Source organism: Heterodontus francisci, unplaced genomic scaffold (assembly GCF_036365525.1).
Source record: "Heterodontus francisci isolate sHetFra1 unplaced genomic scaffold, sHetFra1.hap1 HAP1_SCAFFOLD_596, whole genome shotgun sequence".
NCBI lineage: Eukaryota > Metazoa > Chordata > Chondrichthyes > Heterodontiformes > Heterodontidae > Heterodontus > Heterodontus francisci.
This window is the reverse complement of record NW_027140726.1, coordinates 15,010-41,503: the sequence shown is the minus strand read 5'-3', so window position 1 is coordinate 41,503 and position 26,494 is coordinate 15,010. Positions and strand designations below refer to the sequence as shown.

Here is a 26,494-nt window from a genome sequence, read left to right as displayed (position 1 = left end):
AGTTCTCTCTTTAACTATTCCTACGCACTCTCTGTCATTTAGCACTCTCATGTCCCACAAGGGTGCATTGTAGGAGGAGGCCATTCAGCCCATCATGTCTGTGCTAGCTCTTTGAAAGAGCTATCCAATTAGTCCCAGTCACCTGCTCTTTCCCCCATAGCCCTGAAAATGTCTCCTTTTTATCCAATCCCCTTTTGAAAGTTACTATTGAATCTGCTTCCATTGCCCTTTCAGGCAGTGCGTTCCAGATCACAATAACGCACTGTGTAAAAACATTCTTCTCATCTCCCCCTCTGGTTCTTTTGCTGATCACCTTAAATCTCAGGTTTCTGGTTACTGAACCTCCTGCCACGGGAAACAGTTTCTCCTTATTTACTATATCAAAATGTTTCAGCACCTCTATTAAATTCGCTAATCTTCTCTCCATGCTAATATATCACCCCCAACATCATGAGCTCCTTATCTTGTGTAATAACCTTTTATGTGGCACCTTATCGAATGTCTTTTGGAAATCCAAATACACTACATCTACTAGTTCCCCTTTATCTATCCTGCTTGTACATCTTCAAAGAACTTTAATAAATTTGTCAAACACAATTTCCCTTTGCTAAAACCATGTTGACTCTGTGATTGCATTATGATTTTTAAATGTCCTACTACTACTTCCTTAATACTGGATTCCAGCATTTTCCCAATGACAGTTGTTAGGTTAACTGGCCTATAGTTTCCTACTTTCTGTCTCCCTCCTTTCTTGAACAGTGGTGTTGCATTTGCAGTTTTCCAATCCACTGGGACCTTTCCAGAATCTAGGAAATTTTGGAAGATTTTTTAAAAATTCATTCATGGGATGTGGGTGTCACTGGCTAGGCCAGCATTTATTGCCCATCCCTAATTGCCCTTGAGAAGGTGGTGGTGAGCTGCCTTCTTGAACCGCTGCAGTCCATGTGGGGTAGGTACACAGTGCTAGCAGTTAGATACAACTGAGTGACTTGCTAGGCCATTTCAGAGAGCATGTAAGAGTCAACTACATTGCTGTGGGTCTGGAGTCACCTGTAGGCCAGACCAGGTAAGGACAACAGATTTCCTTCCCTAAAGGACATTAGTGAATCAGATGGGTTTTTACAACAATCGACAATGCTTTCTTGGTCACCATTAGACTAGCTTTTTTTTAAAATTCCAGATTTATTAATTGAATTCAAATTCCACCTTCTGTGGTGGGATTCGAACCCATGTCCCCAGAGCAATAACCCGGGTCTCTGGGTTACTAGTCCAGTGACAATACCAGTACGCCACCACCTCCCCCTGAGAAATTACAACCAATGCATCCACTATCTCTGCAGCCACTTCTTTTAAGACCCTCAGATGCAGGTCATCTGGTCCAGGGAACTTGTCAGCCTTTAGTCCCATTAGTTTTTCTAGTGCTTTTTCTATAATGATAGTGATGGTTTTAAGTTCCTCCCTCCCTTTTGCCCCTGATTGTTTACTATAATGGAGATGCTTTTTGTGTCTTCCACTGTGAAGACAGAGACAAAATACTTTTTAAAGTCTTGTTTCCCATTATTAATTCCCCAGTCTCTTCCTCTTAGGGACCAATGTTTACTTTAGCTACTCTCTTCCTTTTTCTATACTTGTAGAAGCTCTTACTGTCTGCTTTACTATTTCTTGCTAGTTTACTCACATAAACTCTTTTAGCCATCCTCAACTGGTTTCTAAAATTTTCCAAATCTTCTGGCTGACCACTAACAACAAAGGCCCTGGGTTCAGAGAACCTGTCCTGGGAGTGTTTGATGGGGACAGTGTAGAGGGAGCTTTACTCTGTATCTAACCCCGTGCTGTACCTGTCCTGGGAGTGTTTGATGGGGACAGTGTAGAGGGAGCTTTACTCTGTATCTAACCCCGTGCTCTATCTACCTTGGAGGTGTTTGATGGAATTTAGGAATTAAATAATGAATTGCAAAGTTGGATGAAAACATGGACTGTATGGAGGTGGGTGTATTTTATTGAAGTCGAGGGAGAAGCTATGTTTGAGAAGGTCTGCTGCCTTGTGCAGTGGTGTGGGAGTGTGCGCGTGGGACAGTGTGAATGGGGGTGTGGATGTGTTCCTGCTTCTGTCCTGTTAGTCTCGGTTCGCCACCAGCCGTGAGGGGGATGCAACACCTTTCCCTTCAAGTTTGCTAAAGGTATCTTCTAGAAAGTTGGCCAACTTCTGACAGTCATCCTAGAGAGAGAGAGAGAGAGAAATGTGAAGAGAAATACTTTGGAATAACAACAGGGGAAGGGGCTGTTTGTTAAATGGTGAAACTGGAAATGGAACAGAGGGTCCTTGGTATGAAGTGCGGTTGTAAAATTTGCTGCTCCTGTAATATGAATCCGGCCCAGACATCATTATGTCAGCGGCCGTGTGTTGGCAGTAAATATCAGCTTCATCAGGAAAACTGCAGCAAGCAGGAGGTTGGGAACAGTGTTAAGCATAGACTGGGAAAGAGAGCCTGATTGGAGCTGGGAGCTTACCCAATGTGAGTGTGGTTGTGAGGCAGTGGGAGGATGGAGTGTTGGGTAACTGTTGGGTGGGAGTGGGTGCACTTGCAGATACCTGGCTGATAAATCCGTATTGCACCAGCTCCTGGGCCAAGTCCTGGGAGTCATCGGCTGTTGGAGAGGGAGAGAGAGAGAGAATCAGATCATCGAGCAACTCATAACAGAACACACTCAGAGTAAGGCAGCGGGAGAACGGGGGTGGGGGGGGGGAGGGAGATCAGGGACGGGGTAGCTCAGGACGAGGGGAGAAGGGTTAGGGAAGTGGAAGGGTTGGGGGATTTGGGGGAACGAAGGGGGGTCAGGGGAGCAGGATATTAGGGAGATGGGGGTTGATTCTAACCCCGGAATCAGCGAGGGGGGAGAGTGTGACATTCTGACTGAGTGGAGTTTCAGGCCCTGGGTATTTTTAAGGGCAAGAGGATAACCAGGGAAAGAGTAGGGCCCATTAGGGACCAAAGTGGCAATGTGTGTGTGGAGACAGAAGACATAGGTGAGGTTTTAAATCCTTACTTTTCATCTGTGTTCACTATGGAGATGGAAGATGTGGGTGTCGAGATCAGGGAGGGGGATTGTGATATACTTGAACATATTAGCATTGAAAGGGAGGAAGTATTAACTGTTTTAGCGGGCTTAAAAGTGAATAAATCCCCAGGCCCAGATGAGATGTATCCCAGGCTGTTATGTGAGGCAAGGGAGGAGATAGCAGGGGCTCTGACACAAATTATCAAATCCTCTCTGGCCACAGGAGAGGTACCAGAGGATTGGAGGACAGTGAATGTGGTACCATTATTCAAGAAGGGTAGCAGGGATAAACCAGGGAATTACAGGCCGGTGAGTCTAACATCAGTGGTGGGAAAACTATTGGAAAAAATTCTGAGGGACAGGATTAATCTCCACTTGGAGAGGCAGGGATTAATCAGGGATAGTCAGCATGGCTTTGTCAGGAGGAGATCGTGACCAACAAATTTGATTGAATTTTTTGAGGAGGTGACTAGATGTGTAGATGAGGGTAAAGCAGTTGATGTAGTCTACATGGACTTTAGTAAGGCTTTTGATCAGGTCCCAGATGGGAGATTGGTTTAGAAGGTTAGAGCCCATGGGATCCAGGGCAATTTGGCAAATTGGATCCAAAATTGGCTCAGTGGCAGGAGGCAGAGGGTAATGGTCGAGGGTTGTTTTTGCGATTGGAAGCCTGTGACCAGTGGTGTACCACAGGGATCGGTGCTGGGATCCTTGCTGTTTGTAGTGTACATTAATGATTTAGACGTGAATATAGGAGGTATGATCAACAAGTTCACAGATGACACAGAAATTGGTGGTGTAAATAGTGAGGAGGAAAGCCTTAGATTACAGGATGATATAGCTGGGCTGGTAAGATGGGCGGAGAGTGGCAAATGGAATTTAATCCTGGGAAGTGTGAGGTGATGCATTATGGGAGGACTAACAAGGCAAGGGAATATACAATGGATGGTAGGACCCTAGGAAGTACAAAGGGTCAGAGGGACCTTGGTGTACTTGTCCATAGATCACTGAAGGCAGCAGTACAGATAGATAAGGTGGTTAGGAAGGCATATGGGATATTTGCCTTTATTAGCCGAGGCATAGAATATAAGAGCAGGGAGGTTATAATGGAGCTGTATAAAACGCTAGTTAGGCCACAGCTGGAGTACTGTGTACAGTTCTGGGCACCACACTATAGGAAGGATGTGATTGCACTGGAGAGGGTGCAGAGGAGATTCACCAGGATGTTGCCTGGGCTGGAGCATTTCAGCGATGAAGAGAGACTGAAAAGGCGAGGGTTGTTTTCCTTCGAGCAGAGAAGGCTGAGGGGGAACCTGATTGAGGTGTACAAAATTATGAGGGGCATTGATAGGTTAGATAGGAAGAGACTTTTTCCCTTAGCGGAGGGATCAATAACCAGAGGGCATAGATTTAAGGTAAGGGGCAGGAGGTTTAGAGGGAATTTGAGGAAAAATATTTTCACCCAGAGGGTGGTTGGAATCTGGAATACACTGCCTGAAGAGGGAGTAGAGGCAGGAACCCTCACAACATTTAAGAAGTATTTAGATGAGCACTTGAAACACCATAGTATACAAGGCTACGGGCCAAGTGCTGGAAAATGGGATTAGAATAGATAGGTGCTTGATGGCCGGCACAGACACGATGGGCAGAAGGGCCTGTTTCTGTGCTGTTTAACTCTATGACTCTATTTAATACACCGAGGGACATTTCATTGGGTTGGGAGTGGGAGTAGGGGTGCCAGTGATGGGGCAGGTGGAGGGGAGGGGGGGGGGCGGAGGAGGAGGAAGGGAAGGTGGAGGGGGAAGGGGAGGAGGAGGTGGAGGGGGGTCAGTATGGTGGAGGAGGGGTCAGTAAAGTGGAAAAGGGGTCAATACAGTGCAGGAGGGGTCAGTGCAGTGGAGGAAGGCTCTGTACATGGTGGGAATAAGCCCAGATTACCTGTGCATGGGGAGATACTCACTCGGCAGGAAGTCACAGGTCAGATGTCTGTGCAACCGATCATTCAACTTCAGAAAGAGTGTGAGCTGTAGGAGTAAGGAAGAGAGGGGTCAGTATGGTGGAAGAGGGGTTGGTAGAGTGGAGGAGGGATCAGTACAGTGGAGGAGAGGTCAGGACGGTGGAGGAGGGGTCAGGACGGTGGAGGAGGGGTCAGGACGGTGGAGAAGGGGTTGGTAGAGTGGAGGAGGGATCAGTACGGTGGGGGAGAGGTCAGGACGGTGGAGGAGGGGTCAGGACGGTGGAAGAGGGGTTGGTAGAGTGGAGGAGAGGTCAGGACGGTGGAGGAGGGGTCAGGACGGTGAAGGAGGGCTCAGGACGGTGGAGGAGAGGTCAGGACGGTGGAGGAGGGATCAGTACGGTGGAGGAGAGGTCAGGACGGTGGAGGAGGGGTCAGGACGGTGGAGGATGGTTCTGTACGGTGGAGGAGGGGTCAGTACGGTGGAGGAGGGGTCAGGACGGTGGAGGAGGGGTCAGGACGGTGGAGGAGAGGTCAGGACGGTGGAGGAGGGGTCAGGACGGTGGAGGAGGGGTCAGGACGGTGGAGGAGGGGTCAGGACGGTGGAGGAGGGATCAGTACGGTGCAAGAGAGGTCAGGACGGTGGAGGAGGGGTCAGGACGGCGGAGGAGGGGTCAGGACGGCGGAGGAGGGGTCAGGACGGCGGAGGAGGGGTCAGGACGGCAGAGGAGGGGTCAGGACGGCGGAGGAGGGGTCAGGACGGCGAAGGAGGGGTCAGGACGGCGAAGGAGGGGTCAGGACGGCGGAGGAAGGTTCTGTACGGTGGAGGAGGGTTCAGTACGGTGGAGGAGGGATCAGTACGGTGGAGGAGGGATCAGTACGGTGGAGGAGGGGTCAGGACGGTGGAGGAGGGGTCAGAACGGCGGAGGAGGGGTCAGGACGGCGGAGGAGAGGTCAGGACGGTGGAGGAGAGGTCAGGACGGTGGAGGAGGGGTCAGGACGGTGGAGGAGGGGTCAGGACGGTGGAGGAAGGTTCTGTACAGTGGAGGAGGGTTTAGTACAGTGGAGGAGGGGTCAGTACAGTGGAGAAGGGGTCAGTACAGTGGAACAGGGGTCAGTACAGCGGAGGAGGGGTCGGTACAGTGGAGGAGGGGTCAGCACAGACAAGGAAGGTTCTGTACAGTGGAGGAGGGTTTAGTACAGTGGAGGAGGGGTCAGTACAGTGGAGAAGGGGTCAGTACAGTGGAACAGGGGTCAGTACAGCGGAGGAGGGGTCGGTACAGTGGAGGAGGGGTCAGCACAGACAAGGAAGGTTCTGTACAGTGGAGGAGGGTTCAGTACAGTGGAGGAGAGGTCAGGACGGTGGAGGAGGGGTCAGGACGGTGGAGGAGGGGTCAGGACGGTGGAGGAGAGGTCAGGACGGTGGAGGAGGGGTCAGGACGGTGGAGGAGGGGTCAGGACGGTGGAGGAGGGATCAGTACGGTGCAGGAGAGGTCAGGACGGTGGAGGAGGGGTCAGGACGATGGAGGAGGGATCAGTACGGTGCAGGTGAGGTCAGGACGGTGGAGGAGGGTTCTGTACGGTGGAGGAGAGGTCAGGACGGCGGAGGAGGGGTCAGGACGGCGGAGGAGGGGTCAGGACGGCGGAGGAGGGGCCAGGACGGCGAAGGAGGGGTCAGGACGGCGGAGGAAGGTTCTGTACAGTGGAGGAGGGTTCAGTACGGTGGAGGAGGGTTCAGTACGGTGGAGGAGGGATCAGTACGGTGGAGGAGAGGTCAGGACGGTGGAGGAGGGGTCAGGACGGCGGAGGAGGGGTCAGGACGGTGGAGGAGGGGTCAGGACGGTGGAGGAGGGGTCAGGACGGTGGAGGAGAGGTCAGGACGGTGGAGGAAGGTTCTGTACAGTGGAGGAGGGTTCAGTATAGTGGAGGAGGGGTCAGGACGGTGGAGGAGAGGTCAGGACGGTGGAGAAGGGGTCAGTACAGTGGAGAAGGGGTCAGTACAGCGGAAGAGGGGTCAGTACAGCGGAGGAGGGGTCGGTACAGTGGAGGAGGGGTCAGGACGGTGGAGGAGGGGTCAGGACGGTGGAGGAGGGGTCAGGACGGTGGAGGAAGGTTCTGTACAGTGGAGGAGGGTTTAGTACAGTGGAGGAGGGGTCAGTACAGTGGAGAAGGGGTCAGTACAGTGGAAGAGGGGTCAGTACAGCGGAGGAGGGGTCGGTACAGTGGAGGAGGGGTCAGCACAGACAAGGAAGGTTCTGTACAGTGGAGGAGGGGTCAGTACAGTGGAGGAGGGTTCTGTACAGTGGAGGAGGGTTCTGTACAGTGGAGGAGGGGTCAGTACAGTGGAGGAATGCTCTGTCCAGTGGAGGAAGGTTCTGCAGAGTGGAGGAGGGGTCAGTACAGTGGAGGAGGGTTCTGTACAGTGGAGGAGGGGTCAGTACAGTGGAGGAGGGGTCAGTACAGTGGAGGAGGGCTCTGTACAGTGGAGGAAGGTTCTGCAGAGTGGAGGAGGGGTCAGTACAGACAAGGAAGGTTCTGTACAGTGGAGGAGGGGTCAGTACAGTGGAGGAGGGGTCAGTATAAGACGAGGAAGGTTCTGTGCAGTGGAGGAATGTTCTGCAGAGTGGAGGAGTGGTCAGTACAGTGGAGGTGGTTTATGCACAGTGGTCGAGGGGTCAATACAGTGGAGGAGGGGTCAGGACGGTGGAGGAAGGTTCTGTACAGTGGAGGAGGGGTCAGTACGGTGGAGGTGGTTTCTGCACAGTGGTCGAGGGGTCAATACAGTGGAGGAGGGGTCAGGACGGTGGAGGAGGGGTAAGGACGGTGGAGGAGGGGTTGGTAGAGTGGAGGAAGAATCAATCCAGTGGAGGAGAGGTCAGGACGGTGGAGGAGGGGTCAGGACGGTGCAGGAGGGATCAGTACGGTGGAGGAGAGGTCAGGACGGTGGAAGAGGGGTTGGTAGAGTGGAGGAGGGATCAGTACAGTGGAGGAGAGGTCAGGACGGTGGAGGAGGGGTCAGGACGGTGGAAGAGGGGTCGGTAGAGTGGAGGAGGGATCAGTACAGTGGAGGAGAGGTCAGGATGGTGGAGGAGGGGTCAGTACGGTGGAGGAGAGGTCAGGACGGTGGAAGAGGGGTTGGTAGAGTGGAGGAGGGATCAGTACGGTGGAGGAGAGGTCAGGACGGTGGAGGAGGGGTCAGGACGGTGGAAGAGGGGTCGGTAGAGTGGAGGAGGGGTCAGGACGGTGGAGGAGAGGTCAGGACGGTGGAGGAGGGGTCAGGACGGTGGAGGAGAGGTCAGGACGGTGGAGGAGGGTTCAGTACGGTGGAGGAGGGTTCAGTACGGTGGAGGAGGGTTCAGTACGGTGGAGGAGGGTTCAGTACGGTGGAGGAGGGATCAGTACGGTGGAGAAGGGATCAGTACGGTGGAGGAGAGGTCAGGACGGTGGAGGAGGGGTCAGGACGGTGGAGGAGGGGTCAGGACGGTGGAGGAAAGTTCTGTACAGTGGAGGAGGGTTCAGTACAGTGGAGGAGGGGTCAGTACAGTGGAGGAGGGGTCAGGACGGTGGAGGAGAGGTCAGGACGGTGGAGGAGGGGTCAGGACGGTGGAGGAGGGGTCAGGACGGTGGAGGAAGGTTCTGTACAGTGGAGGAGGGGTCAGTACAGTGGAGGAGGGGTCAGTACAGTGGAGAAGGGGACAGGACGGTGGAGGAGAGGTCAGGACGGTGGAGGAGCGTTCAGGACGGTGGAGGAGGGGTCAGGACGGTGGAGGAGGGGTCAGGACGGTGGAGGAGGGGTCAGGACGGTGGAGGAAGGTTCTGTACAGTGGAGGAGGGTTCTGTACAGTGGAGGAGGGTTTAGTACAGTGGAGGAGGGTTTAGTACAGTGGAGGAGGGGTCTGTACAGCGGAGGAGGGGTCGGTACAGACAAGGAAGGTTCTGTACAGTGGAGGAGGGGTCAGTACAGTGGAGGAGGGTTCTGTACAGTGGAGGAGGGTTCTGTACAGTGGAGGAGGGGTCAGTACAGTGGAGGAAGGCTCTGTACAGTGGAGGAAGGCTCTGTACAGTGGAGGAAGGTTCTGCAGAGTGGAGGAGGGGTCAGTACAGTGGAGGAGGGTTCTGTACAGTGGAGGAGGGGTCAGTACAGTGGAGGAGGGGTCAGTACAGTGGAGGAAGGATCTGTACAGTGGAGGAAGGCTCTGTACAGTGGAGGAGGGGTCAGTACAGACAAGGAAGGTTCTGTACAGTGGAGGAGGGGTCAGTACAGTGGAGGAGGGGTCAGTATAAGACGAGGAAGGTTCTGTACAGTGGAGGAATGTTCTGCAGAGTGGAGGAGGGGTCAGTACAGTGGAGGAGGGGTCAGTACAGTGGAGGAGGGGTCAGTACAGTGGAGGAAGGCTCTGTACAGTGGAGGAAGGTTCTGCAGAGTGGAGGAGGGGTCAGTACAGACAAGGAAGGTTCTGTACAGTGGAGGACGGGTCAGTACAGTGGAGGAGGGGTCAATACAGTGGAGGAGGGGTCAGTACAGCGGAGGAGGGGTCGGTACAGTGGAGGAGGGGTCAGGACGGTGGAGGAGGGGTCAGGACGGTGGAGGAGGGGTCAGGACGGTGGAGGAAGGTTCTGTACAGTGGAGGAGGGTTTAGTACAGTGGAGGAGGGGTCAGTACAGTGGAGAAGGGGTCAGTACAGTGGAAGAGGGGTCAGTACAGCGGAGGAGGGGTCGGTACAGTGGAGGAGGGGTCAGCACAGACAAGGAAGGTTCTGTACAGTGGAGGAGGGGTCAGTACAGTGGAGGAGGGTTCTGTACAGTGGAGGAGGGTTCTGTACAGTGGAGGAGGGGTCAGTACAGTGGAGGAAGGCTCTGTCCAGTGGAGGAAGGTTCTGCAGAGTGGAGGAGGGGTCAGTACAGTGGAGGAGAGTTCTGTACAGTGGAGGAGGGATCAGTACAGTGGAGGAGGGGTCAGTACAGTGGAGGAGGGCTCTGTACAGTGGAGGAAGGTTCTGCAGAGTGGAGGAGGGGTCAGTACAGACAAGGAAGGTTCTGTACAGTGGAGGAGTGGTCAGTACAGTGGAGGTGGTTTCTGCACAGTGGTCGAGGGGTCAATACAGTGGAGGAGGGGTCAGGACGGTGGAGGAAGGTTCTGTACAGTGGAGGAGGGGTCAGTACGGTGGAGGTGGTTTCTGCACAGTGGTCGAGGGGTCAATACAGTGGAGGAGGGGTCAGGACGGTGGAGGAGGGGTAAGGACGGTGGAGGAGGGGTTGGTAGAGTGGAGGAGGGATCAGTCCAGTGGAGGAGAGGTCAGGACGGTGGAGGTGGGGTCAGGACGGTGCAGGAGGGATCAGTACGGTGGAGGAGAGGTCAGGACGGTGGAAGAGGGGTTGGTAGAGTGGAGGAGGGATCAGTACTGTGGAGGAGAGGTCAGGACGGTGGAGGAGGGGTCAGGACGGTGGAAGAGGGGTCGGTAGAGTGGAGGAGGGATCAGTACAGTGGAGGAGAGGTCAGGACGGTGGAGGAGGGGTCAGTACGGTGGAGGAGAGGTCAGGACGGTGGAAGAGGGGTTGGTAGAGTGGAGGAGGGATCAGTACGGTGGAGGAGAGGTCAGGACGGTGGAGGAGGGGTCAGGACGGTGGAAGAGGGGTCGGTAGAGTGGAGGAGGGGTCAGGACGGTGTAGGAGAGGTCAGGACGGTGGAGGAGGGGTCAGGACGGTGGAGGAGAGGTCAGGACGGTGGAGGAGGGTTCAGTACGGTGGAGGAGGGTTCAGTACGGTGGAGGAGGGGTCAATACAGTGGAGGAGAGGTCAGGACGGTGGAGGAGGGGTCAGGACGGTGGAGGAGGGGTCAGGACGGTGGAGGAGGGGTCAGGTCGGTGGAGGAAAGTTCTGTACAGTGGAGGAGGGTTCAGTACAGTGGAGGAGGGGTCAATACAGTGGAGGAGGGGTCAGTACAGTGGAGGAGGGGTCAGGACGGTGGAGGAGAGGTCAGGACGGTGGAGGAGGGGTCAGGACGGTGGAGGAGGGGTCAGGACGGTGGAGGAGGGGTCAGGACGGTGGAGGAAGGTTCTGTACAGTGGAGGAGGGGTCAGTACAGTGGAGGAGGGGTCAGTACAGTGGAGAAGGGGACAGGACGGTGGAGGAGAGGTCAGGACGGTGGAGGAGGGGTCAGGACGGTGAGGAGGGGTCAGGACGGTGGAGGAAGGTTCTGTACAGTGGAGGAGGGTTCTGTACAGTGGAGGAGGGTTTAGTACAGTGGAGGAGGGGTCAGTACAGTGGAAGAGGGGTCTGTACAGCAGAGGAGGGGTCGGTACAGACAAGGAAGGTTCTGTACAGTGGAGGAGGGGTCAGTACAGTGGAGGAGGGTTCTGTACAGTGGAGGAGGGGTCAGTACAGTGGAGGAAGGCTCTGTACAGTGGAGGAAGGCTCTGTACAGTGGAGGAAGGTTCTGCAGAGTGGAGGAGGGGTCAGTACAGTGGAGGAGGGTTCTGTACAGTGGAGGAGGGGTCAGTACAGTGGAGGAGGGGTCAGTACAGTGGAGGAAGGCTCTGTACAGTGGAGGAAGGTTCTGCAGAGTGGAGGAGGGGTCAGTACAGACAAGGAAGGTTCTGTACAGTGGAGGAGGGGTCAGTACAGTGGAGGAGGGGTCAGTACAGTGGAGGAGGGGTCAGTATAAGACGAGGAAGGTTCTGTACAGTGGAGGAATGTTCTGCAGAGTGGAGGAGGGGTCAGTACAGTGGAGGAGGGGTCAGTACAGTGGAGGAAGGCTCTGTACAGTGGAGGAAGGTTCTGCAGAGTGGAGGAGGGGTCAGTACAGACAAGGAAGGTTCTGTACAGTGGAGGAGGGGTCAGTACAGTGGAGGAGGGGTCAATACAGTGGAGGAGGGGTCAATACAGTGGAGGAGGGGTCAGGACGGTGGAGGAGGGGTCAGGACGGTGGAGGAGGGGTCAGGACGGTGGAAGAGGGGTTGGTAGAGTGGAGGAGAGGTCAGGACGGTGGAGGAGGGGTCAGGACAGTGAAGGAGGGGTCAGGACGGTGAAGGAGGGCTCAGGACGGTGGAGGAGAGGTCAGGACGGTGGAGGAGAGGTCAGGACGGTGGAGGAGGGGTCAGGACGGTGAAGGAGGGCTCAGGACGGTGGAGGAGAGGTCAGGACGGTGGAGGAGGGATCAGTAAGGTGGAGGAGAGGTCAGGACGGTGGAGGAGAGGTCAGGACGGTGGAAGAGGGGTTGGGAGAGTGAAGGAGGGTTCAGTACGGTGGAGGAGAGGTCAGGACGGTGGAGGAGGGGTCAGGACGGTGGACGAGGGGTTGGTAGAGTGGAGGAGGGATCAGTACAGTAGTGGAGAGGTCAGGACGGTGGAGGAGGGGTCAGGACGGTGGAGGAGGGATCAGTACGGTGGAGGAGAGGTCAGGACAGTGGAGGAGGGGTCAGGACGGTGGAAGAGGGGTTGGTAGAGTGGAGGAGGGATCAGTACAGTGGTGGAGAGGTCAGGACGGTGGAGGAGGGGTCAGGACGGTGGAGGAGGGGTCCGGACGGTGGAGGAGGGATCAGTACGGTTGAGGAGAGGTCAGGACGGTGGAGGAGGGATCAGTACGGTGGAGGAGAGGTCAGGACAGTGGAGGAGGGATCAGTACGGTGGACGAGGGGTCAGGACGGTGGACGAGGGGTCAGGACGGTGGACGAGGGGTCAGGAGGGTGGAGGAGGGGTCAGGAGGGTGGAGGAGGGGTCAGGACGGTGGAGGAGGGGTCAGGACGGTGGAGGAGGGGTCAGGACGGCGGAGGAAGTTTCTGTACGGCGGAGGAAGGTTCTGTACAGCGGAGGAGGGGTCAGGACGGTGGAGGAGGGGTCAGTACGGTGGAGGAGGGGTCAGGACGGTGGAGGAGGGATCAGTACGGTGGAGGAGAGGTCAGGACGGTGGAGGAGGGATCAGGACGGTGGAGGAGGGATCAGTCCGGTGGACGAGGGGTCAGGACGGTGGACGAGGGGTCAGGACGGTGGACGAGGGGTCAGGAGGGTGGAGGAGGGGCAGGAGGGTGGAGGAGGGGTCAGGACGGTGGAGGAGGGGTCAGGACGGTGGAGTAGGGGTCAGGACGGTGGAGGAAGGTTCTGTACGGTGGAGGAGGGGTCAGTACGGTGGAGGAGGTGTCAGGACGGTGGAGGAGGGGTCAGGACGGTGGAGGAGGGGTCAGGACGGTGGAGGAGAGGTCAGGACGGTGGAGGAGGGGTCAGTACGGTGGAGGAGGGGTCAGGACGGTGGAGGAGGGATCAGTACGGTGCAGGAGAGGTCAGGACGGTGCAGGAGAGGTCAGGACGGTGCAGGAGAGGTCAGGACGGTGGAGGAGGGGTCAGGACGGTGAAGGAGGGATCAGTACGGTGCAGGAGAGGTCAGGACGGTGGAAGAGGGGTCAGGACGGCGGAGGAGGGGTCAGGACGGCGGAGGAGGGGTCAGGACGGCGGAGGAGGGGTCAGGACGGCAAAGGAGGGGTCAGGACGGCGGAGGAGGGGTCAGGACGGCGGAGGAAGTTTCTGTACGGTGGAGGAAGGTTCTGTACGGTGGAGGAGGGGTCAGTACGGTGGAGGAGGGGTCAGTACGGTGGAAGAGGGATCAGTACGGTGGAGGAGGGGTCAGTACGGTGGAGGAGGGGTCAGGACGGTGGAGGAGGGGTCAGGACGGCGGAGGAGGGATCAGGACGGCGGAGGAGGGGTCAGGACGGTGGAGGAGGGTTCAGTCCGGTGGAGGAGGGGTCAGGACGGCGGAGGAGGGGTCAGGACGGCGGAGGAGGGGTCAGGACGGCGGAGGAGGGATCAGGACGGCGGAGGAGGGGTCAGGACGGTGGAGGAGGGGTCAGGACAGTGGAGGAAGGTTCTGTACGGTGGAGGAGGGGTCAGGACGGTGGAGGAGGGGTCAGGAGGGTGGAGGAGGGGTCAGGACGGTGCAGGAGGGGTCAGGACGGTGGAGAAGGGGTCAGGACGGTGGAGAAGGGGTCAGGACGGTGGAGGAGGGGTCATGACGGTGGAGGAGGGATCAGTACGGTGCAGGAGAGGTCAGGACGGTGGAGGAGGGGTCAGGACGGCGGTGGAGGGGTCAGGACGGCGGAGGAGGGGTCAGGACGGCGAAGGAGGGGTCAGGACGGCGAAGGAGGGGTCAGGACCGCGAAGGAGGGGTCAGGACGGTGGAGGAGGGTTCAGTACGGTGGAGGAGGGTTCATACGGTGAAGGAGGGATCAGTACGGTGGAGGAGGGATCAGTACGGTGGAGGAGGGATCAGTACGGTGGAGGAGAGGTCAGGACGGCGGAGGAGGGGTCAGGACGGTGGAGGAGGGGTCAGGACGGTGGAGGAGAGGTCAGGACGGTGGAGGAGAGGTCAGGACGGTGGAGGAGAGGTCAGAACAGTGGAGGAAGGTTCTGTACAGTGGAGGAGGGGTCAGGACGGTGGAGGAGAGGTCAGGACGGTGGAGGAGAGGTCAGGATGGTGGAGGAGTGTTCAGAACGGTGGAGGAGGGGTCAGGACGGTGGAGGAGGGGTCAGGACGGTGGAGGAGGGTTTAGTACAGTGGAGGAGGGGTCAGTACAGTGGAGAAGGGTCCAGTACAGTGGAGAAGGGGTCAGTACAGTGGAAGAGGGGTCAGTACAGTGGAGGAGGGGTCAGCACAGACAAGGAAGGTTCTGTACAGTGGAGGAGGGGTCAGTACAGTGGAGGGGGGTTCTGTCCAGTGGAGGAAGGCTCTGTCCAGTGGAGGAAGGCTCTGTACAGTGGAGGAAGGTTCTGCAGAGTGGAGGAGGGGTCAGTACAGACAAGGAAGGTTCTGTACAGTGGAGGAGGGGTCAGTACAGTGGAGGAGGGGTCAGTACAGACAAGGAAGGTTCTGTACAGTGGAGGAATGTTCTGCAGAGTGGAGGAGTGGTCAGTACAGTGGGGGTGGTTTATGCACAGTGGAGGAGGGGTCAATACAGTGGCGGAGGGGTCAGGACGGTGGAGGAAGGTTCTGTACATTGGAGGAGGGGTCAGTAGGGTGGAGGAGGGGTCAGTACGGTGGAAGAGGGATCAGTACGGTGGAGGAGGGGTCAGTACGGTGGAGGAGGGGTCAGGACGGTGGAGGAGGGGTCAGGACGGCGGAGGAGGGATCAGGACGGCGGAGGAGGGGTCAGGACGGTGGAGGAGGGTTCAGTCCGGTGGAGGAGGGGTCAGGACGGCGGAGGAGGGGTCAGGACGGCGGAGGAGGGGTCAGGACGGCGGAGGAGGGGTCAGGACGGCGGAGGAGGGATCAGGACGGCGGAGGAGGGGTCAGGACGGTGGAGGAGGGGTCAGGACAGTGGAGGAAGGTTCTGTACGGTGGAGGAGGGGTCAGGACGGTGGAGGAGGGGTCAGGAGGGTGGAGGAGGGGTCAGGACGGTGCAGGAGGGGTCAGGACGGTGGAGAAGGGGTCAGGACGGTGGAGAAGGGGTCAGGACGGTGGAGGAGGGGTCAGGACGGTGGAGGAGGGGTCATGACGGTGGAGGAGGGATCAGTACGGTGCAGGAGAGGTCAGGACGGTGGAGGAGGGGTCAGGACGGCGGTGGAGGGGTCAGGACGGCGGAGGAGGGGTCAGGACGGCGAAGGAGGGGTCAGGACTGCGAAGGAGGGGTCAGGACGGCGAAGGAGGGGTCAGGACGGTGGAGGAGGGTTCAGTACGGTGGAGGAGGGTTCATACGGTGAAGGAGGGATCAGTACGGTGGAGGAGGGATCAGTACGGTGGAGGAGGGATCAGTACGGTGGAGGAGAGGTCAGGACGGCGGAGGAGGGGTCAGGACGGTGGAGGAGGGGTCAGGACGGTGGAGGAGAGGTCAGGACGGTGGAGGAGAGGTCAGGACGGTGGAGGAGAGGTCAGAACAGTGGAGGAAGGTTCTGTACAGTGGAGGAGGGGTCAGGACGGTGGAGGAGAGGTCAGGACGGTGGAGGAGAGGTCAGGATGGTGGAGGAGTGTTCAGAACGGTGGAGGAGGGGTCAGGACGGTGGAGGAGGGGTCAGGACAGTGGAGGAGGGGTCAGGACGGTGGAGGAGGGATTAGTACAGTGGAGGAGGGGTCAGTACAGTGGAGAAGGGTCCAGTACAGTGGAGAAGGGGTCAGTACAGTGGAAGAGGGGTCAGTACAGTGGAGGAGGGGTCAGCACAGACAAGGAAGGTTCTGTACAGTGGAGGAGGGGTCAGTACAGTGGAGGGGGGTTCTGTCCAGTGGAGGAAGGCTCTGTCCAGTGGAGGAAGGCTCTGTACAGTGGAGGAAGGTTCTGCAGAGTGGAGGAGGGGTCAGTACAGACAAGGAAGGTTCTGTACAGTGGAGGAGGGGTCAGTACAGTGGAGGAGGGGTCAGTACAGACAAGGAAGGTTCTGTACAGTGGAGGAATGTTCTGCAGAGTGGAGGAGTGGTCAGTACAGTGGGGGTGGTTTATGCACAGTGGAGGAGGGGTCAATACAGTGGCGGAGGGGTCAGGACGGTGGAGGAAGGTTCTGTACATTGGAGGAGGGGTCAGTACGGTGGAGGAGGGATCAGTACGGTGGAGGAGAGGTCAGGACGGTGGAGGAGGGGTCAGGACGGTGGAGGAGGGGTCAGGACGGTGGAGGAGGGGTCAGGATGGTGGAGGAGGGATCAGTACGGTGCAGGAGGGGTCAGGACGGTGGAGGAGGGGTCAGGACGGTGGAGGAGGGGTCAGGACGGTGGAGGAGAGGTCAGGACGGTGGAGGAGGGGTCAGGACGGTGGAGGAGGGGTCAGGACAGCGGAGGAGGGGTCAGGATGGTGGAGGAGGGGTCAGGACGGCGGAGGAGGGGTCAGGACGGCGGAGGAGGGGTCAGGACGGTGGAGGAGAGGTCAGGACGGTGGAAGAGGGGTCAGGACGGTGGAGGAGAGGTCAGGACGGTGGAGGAGGGGTCAGGACGGCAGAGGAGGGGTCAGGACGGCGGAGGAGGGGTCAGGACGGCGGAGGAGGGTTCAGGACGGTGGAGGAGAGGTCAGGACGGTGGAGGAAGGTTCTGTGCAGTGGAGGAGGATTCAGTACAGTGGAGGAGGGGTCAGGACGGTGGAGGAGGGGTCAGGACGGTGGAGGAGGGGTCAGGACGGTGGAGGAGGGGTCAGGACGGTGGAGGAAGGTTCTGTACAGTGGAGGAGGGTTCAGTACAGTGGAGAAGGGGTCAGCACGGTGGAAGAGGGGTCAGTAAGGCGGAGGAGGGGTCAGTACAGTGGAGGAGGGGTCAGTACAGTGGAGGAAGGCTCTGTACAGTGGAGGAAGGTTCTGCAGAGTGGAGGAGGGGTCAGTTCAGACAAGGAAGGTTCTGTACAGTGGAGGAGGGGTCAGTACAGTGGAGGTGGGTTCTGTGCAGTGGAGGAGGGGTCAGTATAAGACGAGGAAGGTTCTGTACAGTGGAGGAATGTTCTGCAGAGTGGAGGAGTGGTCAGTGCAGTGGAGGTGGTTTCTGCACAGTGGAGGAGGGGTCAATACAGTGGAGGAGGGGTCAGTACAGTGGAGGAGGGGTCAGTACAGACAAGGAAGGTTCTGTATAGTGGCGGAGGGGTCAGTACAGGTGAGGAAGTTTCTGTAATTTGGAGGAGGGGTCAGTACAGTGGAGGAAGGCTCTGTCCAGCGGAGGAGGGGTCAGGACGGTGCAGGAGAGGTCAGGACGGTGGAGGAGAGGTCAGGACGGTGGAGGAGGTGTCAGGATGGCGGAGGAGGGGTCAGGACGGCGCAGGAGAGGTCAGGACGGCGCAGGAGAGGTCAGGACGGCGCAGGAGAGGTCAGGACGGCGCAGGAGAGGTCAGGACGGCGGAGGAGGGGTCAGGACGGCGGAGGAGGGGTCAGGACGGCGGAGGAGGGGTCAGGACGGCGGAGGAGGGGTCAGGACGGAGAAGGAGGGGTCAGGACGGAGAAGGCGGGGTCAGGACGGAGAAGGAGGGGTCAGGACGGTGGAGGAGGGATCAGTACGGCGGAGGAGGGGTCAGGACGGCGGAGGAGGGGTCAGGACGGCGGAGGAGGGGTCAGGACGGCGGAGGGGGGATCAGGACGGCGGAGGAGGGGTCAGGACGGCGGAGGAGGGGTCAGGACGGCGGAGGAGGGGTCAGGACGGTGGAGGAGGAGTCAGGAAGGTGGAGGAGGAGTCAGGACGGTGGAGGAGGGTTCAGTACAGTGGAGGAGGGGTCAGTACAGTGGAGGAGGGGTCAGGACAGTGGAGAAGGGGTCAGTACAGTGGAAGAGGGGTCGGTACAGTGGAGGAGGGGTTGGCACAGACAAGGAAGGTTCTGTGCAGTGGAGGAGGGGTCAGTACAGTGGAGGAGGGTTCTGTACAGTGGAGGAGGGGTCAGTACAGTGGAGGAACGCTCTGTACAGTGGAGGAAGGTTCTGCAGAGTGGAGGAGGGTTCAGTACAGACAAGGAAGGTTCTGTGCAGTGGAGGAGGGGTCAGTATAAGACGAGGAAGGTTCTGTACAGTGGAGGAATGTTCTGCAGAGTGGAGGAGTGGTCAGTACAGTGGAGGTGGTTTCTGCACAGTGGAGGAGGGGTCAATACAGTGGAGGAAGGGTCAGTACAGTGGAAGAGGGGTCAGTACAGTGGAAGGCGGGTCAGTACAGACAAGGAAGGTTCTGTACAGTGGAGGAGGGGTCGGTGCAGTGGAGGAGGTGTCGGTACAGTGGAGGAGGGGTCGGTACAGTGGAGGAGGGGTCAGTATAGTGGAGGAGGGGTCAGTATAGTGGAGGAGGGGTCAGTATAGTGGAGGAGGGGTCAGTACAGGTGAGGAAGGTTCTGTAATTTGGAGGAGGGGTCAGTACAGTGGAGGAGGGGTCAGTACAGTGGAGGAGGGGTCAGTACAGTGGAGGAAGGCTCTGTACAGTGGAGGACGGGTCAGTACATACAAGGAAGGTTCTGTGCAGTGGAGGAGGGGTCAGTACAGTGGAGGAAGGCTCTGTACAGTGGAGGAGGGGTCAGTACAGTGGAGGAGGGGTCAGTACAGTGGAGGAGGGGTCAGTACATACAAGGAAGGTTCTGTGCAGTGGAGGAGGGGTCAGTACAGTGGAGGAAGGCTCTGTACAGTGGAGGAGGGGTCAGTACATACAAGGAAGTTTCTGTACAGTGGAGGTGGGTTCTGTACAGTGGAGGATGGGTCAGTACAATGGAGGAGGGTTCTGTACAATGGAGGAGCATTCTGTACAATTGAGGAGGGGTCAGTACAGTGGAGGAAGGTTCTGCACAGTGGAGGAGGGGTCAGTACAATGGAGGAGGGGTCAGTACAGTGGAGGAGGGGTCAGTACAATGGAGGAGGGCTCAGTACAGTGGAGGAGGGCTCAGTACAGTGGAGGAGGGCTCAGTACAGTGGAGGAGGGGTCAGTACAATTGAGGAGGGTTCTGTACAGTGGAGGAGGGGTCAGTCCAGTGGAGGAGGGATCAGTACAGTGGAGGAGGGCTCAGTACAGTGGAGGAGGGCTCAGTACAGTGGAGGAGGGCTCAGTACAGTGGAGGAGGGCTCAGTACAGATGAGGAAGGTTCTGCAGAGTGGAGGAAGCTCCCCATCCATGGAACCTTTCCTGTGAATCTTTTCTGCATCCTCTCTAATGCTTTCATATCCTTCTTAAAGTGTGGTGCCCAGAACTGGAGACAATATTCCAGCTGAGGCTGAATCAGTGTTTTATACAGGTTTATCTTAACTTTCTTGTTTTTGTATTCTGTGCTTCTATTTCTAAAACCCAGGGTTCCATATGCCTTATTAACCACTTTCTCAACCTGCCCAGCCACTTTCAACAATGTGTGTACATATACACCTCTGCTCCTGAACTCACTTTAGAAATGAACCCCTTAAATTTATACCGTCTCTCCTCATTCTCCCTCCCAAAATGGATCACTTGGCACCTCTGTGCATTAAACTTCATCTGTCATTTATCTGCCCATTCCACCTGCCTGTCTGTTTCTTCTTGAAGTTTATCACTCTCGTCCTCACAGTTCACAACACTTCCACGTTTGTGTCATCTGCAAATTTTTAAATTGTGCCCTGCACACACACGGCAAGGCATTTTTTACAATTGCCTGGTTCATGGTTTGTGTGAATATTTTAGATGTCACTTTTAGTTTTGGGGAATTAACTGTGTAGCTGTAAGAATTTCAAACAGTTGCAGACTGCACAGCGCATAGGGTGGCACAGTGGCGCAGTGGTTAGCACCGCAGCCTCACAGCTCCAGCGACCCGGGTTCGATTCTGGGTACTGCCTGTGCGGAATTTGCAAGTTCTCCCTGTGTCTGCGTGGGTTTCCTCCGGGTGCTCCGGTTTCCTCCCACAAGCCAAAGACTTGCAGGTTGATAGGTAAATTGGCCATTATAAATTGCCCCTAGTAGGTGGTAGGGAAATATAGGGACAGGTGGGGATGTGGTAGGAATATGGGATTAGTGCAGGATTAGTATAAATGGGTGGTTGATGGTTGGCACAGACTCGGTGGGCCGAAGGGCCTGTTTCAGTGCTGTATCTCTAAACTAAAAAAAAAACGAAACTAAATCCATGTTGACTCTGCCAAATCCTACCATTATTTTCCAAGTGTCCTGTTATCGCATCCTTTGCACAATTAATGGGTAAATTCTGAGAAGTGTAGAGGAAGTGAGGGACCTTGGAGCGAATGTCCACAGATCCCTGAAGGTAGCAGGGCAGGTCGATAATGTGGTTAAGAAGGCATATGGAATCCTTTCCTTTATTAGCTGAGGTATAGAATATAAGAGCAGGGAGGTTATGCTGGAACTGTATAACTCATTGGTTAGGCCACAACTGGAGTACTGTGTAAAGTTCTGGTCACCTCATTACAGAAAGGATGTAATTGCACTAGAGAGGGTACAGAGGAGATTTACGAGGATGTTGCCAGGACTGGAAAAATGCAGCTATGAGGAAAGATTGGATCGGCTGAGGTTGTTCTCCTTGGAACAGAGAAGGCTGAGGGGAGATCTGATTGAAATGTACAAAATTTTGAGGGGCCTGGATAGAGTGGAGGTGAAGGGTCTATTCACCTTAGCAGAGAGGTCAGTGACGAGGGGGCATAGATTTAAAGTGATTGGTAGAAAGATTAGAGGGGTGATGAGGAAAAACATTTTCACCCAGAGGGTGGTGATGGTCTGGAACTCACTGCCTGAAAGGGTAGTTGAGGCAGAAACCCTCAACTCATTCAAAAGGAGTCTGGATATGCACCTCAAGTGCTGTAATCTGCAGGGCTACGGACCAAATGCTGGAAGGTGGGATTAGAATAGGTGGATTGTTTTTCAGCCAGCACAGACACGATGGGCCAAGTGGCTTTCTATTATTTCTATGATTTATTATAAATTCTAGCATTTTCCCTACAACTGATAACATATGACCATATGAATTAGGAGCAGAAGTTGGCCATTCGGCTCCTCGAGCCTTCTCCGCCATTCAATAAGATCATGGCTGATCTGTTTGTGTCTCGAATTCCACACTCCCATCTACCCCTGATAACCTTTGCCTAACAAGAATCTATCTACCTCTGCCTTAAAAATATTCAATGATCCCGTCTCCACCACCTTCTGAGGCAGAGAGTTCCAAAGTCACACAACCCTCTGAGAGAAAACATTTCTCCTCATCTCTGTCCTAAAAGGGCGACCCCTAATTTTAAAACAGTGAGCCCCAGTTCTGGACTCACCCACAAGAGGAAACATCCTTTCCATATCCACCTTGTCAAGACCGTTCAGGATCTTATAAACTTCAATCAAGTCTCCCCTTACTCTTCTAAACTCCAGTGAAAACAAACCCAGTCTGTCCAACCTTTCCTCATAAGACAACCTGTTCATTCCAGGTCTTGTTAGACTAACAGGTCTGTTGTTCCCTATTGTCTCTCTCCCTCCTTTCTTTAATACTGGGGTTACATTTGCCACCTTCCAATCTTCAGGAACCATTCCAGTGTTTATAGAATTTTGAAAGATGATCTCCAATGTACCTATTATCTCTACAACTGCCTCTTTCAACACTCTGGGAGGTAGATCATCAGATCCAGGGGATTTGTCTCCTTTAAGTTCCATTAATTTCTCTGGTACTACTTTTTTAAGAATATTAATATCTTGCTAGTCTTTTCTCATATTCTCTCTTTGCTGCAGTTTTCTTTCACTTTCCCTCTGAACTTTCTATATTGAGCCTGTTTCTCATTTGTATTATCAACTCGACATCTGTCATATCTAATCTTTTTCTGCTTCAGAAGGGATCGTGCAGCGAGGCAATATGGGTGGAGCTCAGGAATAGGAAGGGTGCAGTCATGATATTGGGGGTTTACTACAGGCCTCCCAACAGCCAGCGGGAGGTAGAGGAGCAGATATGTAGACAGATTTTGGAAAGATGTAAAGGTAACAGGGTTGTAGTGGTGGGTGATTTTAACTTCCCCTATATTGATTGGGACTCACTTAGTGCTAGGGGCTTGGATGGGGCAGAATTTGTAAGGAGCATCCAGGAGGGCTTCTTGAAACAATATGTAGATAGTCCAACTAGGGATGGGGCTGTACTGGACCTGGTATTGGGGAATGAGCCCGGCCAGGTGGTCGAAGTTTCAGTAGGGGAGCATTTTGGGAACAGTGACCATAATTCCATAAGTTTTAAGGTACTTGTGGATAAGGATAAGAGTAGTCCTCGGGTGAAGGTGCGAAATTGGGGGAAGGCTAATTATAACAATATTAGGCAGGAACTGAAGAATTTAGATTGGGGGCGGCTGTTTGAGGGTAAATCAACATCTGACATGTGGGAGTCTTTCAAACATCAGTTGATTAGAATCCAGGACCAGCATGTTCCTGTGAGGAAGAAGGATAAGTTTGGCAAGTTTCGGGAACCTTGGATAAAGAGGGATATTGTGAGCCTAGTCAAAAAGAAATAGGAAGCATTCGTTAGGGTTGGAAGGCTAGGAACAGACGAATCCCTTGAGGAATATAAAGACAGTAGGAAGGAACTTAAGCAAGGAGTCAGGAGGGCTAAAAGGGGTCATGAAAAGTCATTGGCAAACAGGATTAAGGAAAATCCCAAGGCTTTTTATGCGTATATAAAGAGCAAGAGGGTAACCAGGGAAAGGGTTGGCCCACTCAAGGACAGAGAAGGGAATCTATGCGCAGAGCCAGAGGAAATGGGTGAGGTACTAAATGAGTACTTTGCATCAGTATTCACCAAGGAGAAGGACTTGGTGGATGATGAGCCGAGGGAAGGGAGTGTAGATAGTCTCAGTCATCTCATTATCAAAAAGGAGGAGGTGTTGGGTGTCTTGCAAAGCATTAAGGTAGATATGTCCCCAGGGCCTGATGGGATCTACCCCAGAATACTGAGGGAGGCAAGGGAAGAAATTGCTGGGGCTTTGACAGAAATCTTTGCATCCTCATTGGCTACAGGTGAGGTCCCAGAGAACTGGAGAATAGCCAATATTGTTCCTTTGTTTAAGAAGGGTAGCAAGGATAATCCAGGAAATTATAGGCCAGTGAGCCTTACGTCAGTCGTAGGGAAATTATTAGAGAGGATTCTTCGGGACAGGATTTACTCCCATTTGGAAACAAACAAACTTATTAACGAGAGACAGCATGGTTTTGTGAAGGGGAGGTCGTGTCTCACTAATTTGACTGAGTTTTTTGGGGAAGTGACGAAGATGATTGATGAAGGAAGGGCAGTGGATGTTATCTATATGGACTTTAGTAAAGCCTTTGACAAGGTCCCTCATGGTAGACTGGTACAAAAGGTGAAGTCACATGGGATCAGAAGTGAGCTGGCAAGATGGATACAGAACTGGCTAAGTCACAGAAGACAGAGGGTAGCAGTGGAAGGGTGCTTTTCTGAATGGAGGGATGTGACTAGAGGTGTTCCGCAGGGATCAGTGCTGGGACCTTTGCTGTTTGTAGTATATATAAATGATTTGGAGGAAAATATAGCTGGTCTGATTAGTAAGTTTGCGGACGACACAAAGGTTGGTGGAGTTGCGGATAATGATGAGGATTGTGAGAGGATACAGCAGGATATAGATCGGTTGGAGACTTGGGCGGAGAAATGGCAGATGGAGTTTAATCCGGACAAATGTGAGGTAATGCATTTTGGAAGGTCTAATGCAGGTGGGAAGTATACAGTAAATGGCAGAACCCTTAGGAGTATTGACAGGCAGAGAGATCTGGGCGTACAGGTCCACAGGTCACTGAAAGTGGCAACGCAGGTGGATAAGGTCGTCAAGAAGGCATACGGCATGCTTGCCTTCATCGGTCGGGGCAGAGAGTATAAAAATTGGCAAGTCATGTTGCAGCTGTACAGAACCTTAGTTCAGCCACACTTAGAATATTGCGTGCAATTCTGGTCGCCACACTATCAGAAGGACGTGGAGGCTTTGGAGAGGGTACAGAGGAGGTTTACCAGGATGTTGCCTGGTCTGGAGGGCATTAGCTATGAGGAGAGGTTGGATAAACTCGGATTGTTTTCACTGGAACGACGGAGGTGGAGGGGCGACATGATGGAGGTTTACAAAGTTATGAGCGGCATGGACAGAGTGGATAGTCAGAAGCTTTTTCCCAGGGTGGAAGAGTCAGTTACTAGGGGACATAGGTTTAAGGTGAGAGGGGCAAAGTTTAGAGGGGATGTGCGAGGCAAGTTTTTTTACACAGAGGGTGGCGAGTGCCTGGAACTTGCTGCCGGGGGAGGTGGTGGAAGCAGGTACGATAGCAACGTTTAAGAGACATCTTGACAAATACATGAATAGGATGGGAATAGAGGGATACGGGCCCCGGAAGTGCAGAAGGTGTTAGTTTAGGCAGGCATCAAGATCGGCGCAGGCTTGGAGGGCCAAATGGCCTGTTCCTGTGCTGTACTGTTCTTTGTTCTTTGTTCAACTTACTCTCTACCTCTATTGTCATCCAGGGAGCTCTGGCTTTGTTTGTCCTACATTTCCCCGTCATGTGAATGTACCCTGACTGAAACTGAACCATGTCCCCTTTAAAGGCAGCCCATTCTTCTGTTCCACGTTTTACTGCCAATCTTTGATTCCAAGTTACCTGGGCCAGATTCATTTTCACTCCATTTAAGATGGCCCTCCCTCAAATAATTAATTTTACTCTGGATTACTCCTTCTCCAAAGCCAACCTAAACCTTAAGATCACTGTCCCCTAAATATTCCCCTTGACCCACTTGACCCAACTCATTCCAAAGAACCATATACAGCGATGACTCCTTCCTATTTCCACTAGAAACATACTGATCTCGAAAATTCCCCTGAACACTCTTTCGAAACTTTTCTTCCTCTCTGCCCTTTACACTCTTACTATCCCAGTCTACATGAGGATAAAGTCCCCCATGATACCTACTCTCCAATTCTTACACAGCTCTGTAATTTCCTTGGAAATACCTTCCTCTCTGTGTCCCACTAGTTGCTCAGTGGTCAGGCTGTTACTCACATGCCATCTTGTGTTGTCCTCGTCTAATTCCACTTGGCACTGCATCTGAATCACCTGTCAGAGACACGGCTGAGAGTTCACTATTCACCACTGCCCAGCACATAATATTCAACACAATCACAGACCCACTCACCGCCCTCCACTCACACTCACCCCCCCTCCAGTCACACTCACCGCCCTCCACTCACACTCACCCCCCCTCCAGTCACACTCACACCCCTCCACTCAATCACCTGTCAGAGACACGGCTGAGAGTTCACTATTCACCACTGCCCAGCACATAATATTCAACACAATCACAGACCCACTCACCGCCCTCCACTCACACTCACCCCCCCTCCAGTCACACTCACACCCCTCCACTCAATCACCTGTCAGAGACACGGCTGAGAGTTCACTATTCACCACTGCCCAGCACATAATATTCAACACAATCACAGACCCACTCACCGCCCTCCACTCACACTCACCCCCCCTCCAGTCACACTCACACCCCTCCACTGACACTCATCCCCTCCACTCACACCCACCCCCCCTCCAGTCACACTCACACCCCTCCACTGACACTCATCCCCTCCACTCACACCCACCCCCCCTCCAGTCACACTCACACCCCTCCACTCACCGCCCTCCACTCACACACATCCCCTCCACTCACACCCACCACCCCTCCACTCACCGCCCTCCACTCACACTCATCCCCCCTCCAGTCACACTCACACCCCTCCACTCACTGCCCTCCACTCACATTCACCCCCCCTCCAGTCACACTCACACCCCTCCACTGACACTCATCCCCTCCACTCACACCCACCCCCCCTCCAGTCACACTCACCGCCCTCCACTCACACTCACCCCCCCTCCAGTCACACTCACACCCCTCCACTCAATCACCTGTCAGAGACACGGCTGAGAGTTCACTATTCACCACTGCCCAGCACATAATATTCAACACAATCACAGACCCACTCACCGCCCTCCACTCACACTCACCCCCCCTCCAGTCACACTCACACCCCTCCACTGACACTCATCCCCTCCACTCACACCCACCCCCCCTCCAGTCACACTCACACCCCTCCACTGACA

At 54.8% G+C, this 26,494-nt stretch overlaps 1 protein-coding gene across 1 annotated transcript; it reads right to left on the bottom strand.

Moving 5' to 3' along the window:
- Positions 1 to 1,080: 1,080 nt before the first annotated feature.
- LOC137360556 (nuclear receptor-binding protein 2-like) lies at positions 1,081 to 25,455 on the bottom strand. Its single transcript, XM_068025958.1, has 4 exons — positions 25,406 to 25,455; positions 5,021 to 5,084; positions 2,594 to 2,649; positions 1,081 to 2,218 (listed from the first exon to the last, which is right to left on the bottom strand). The coding sequence occupies exons 1-4, from the start codon at positions 25,448 to 25,450 to the stop codon at positions 2,117 to 2,119; spliced, it is 267 nt and encodes an 88-aa protein (XP_067882059.1). The 5' UTR covers positions 25,451 to 25,455; the 3' UTR covers positions 1,081 to 2,116.
- Positions 25,456 to 26,494: the final 1,039 nt, after the last annotated feature.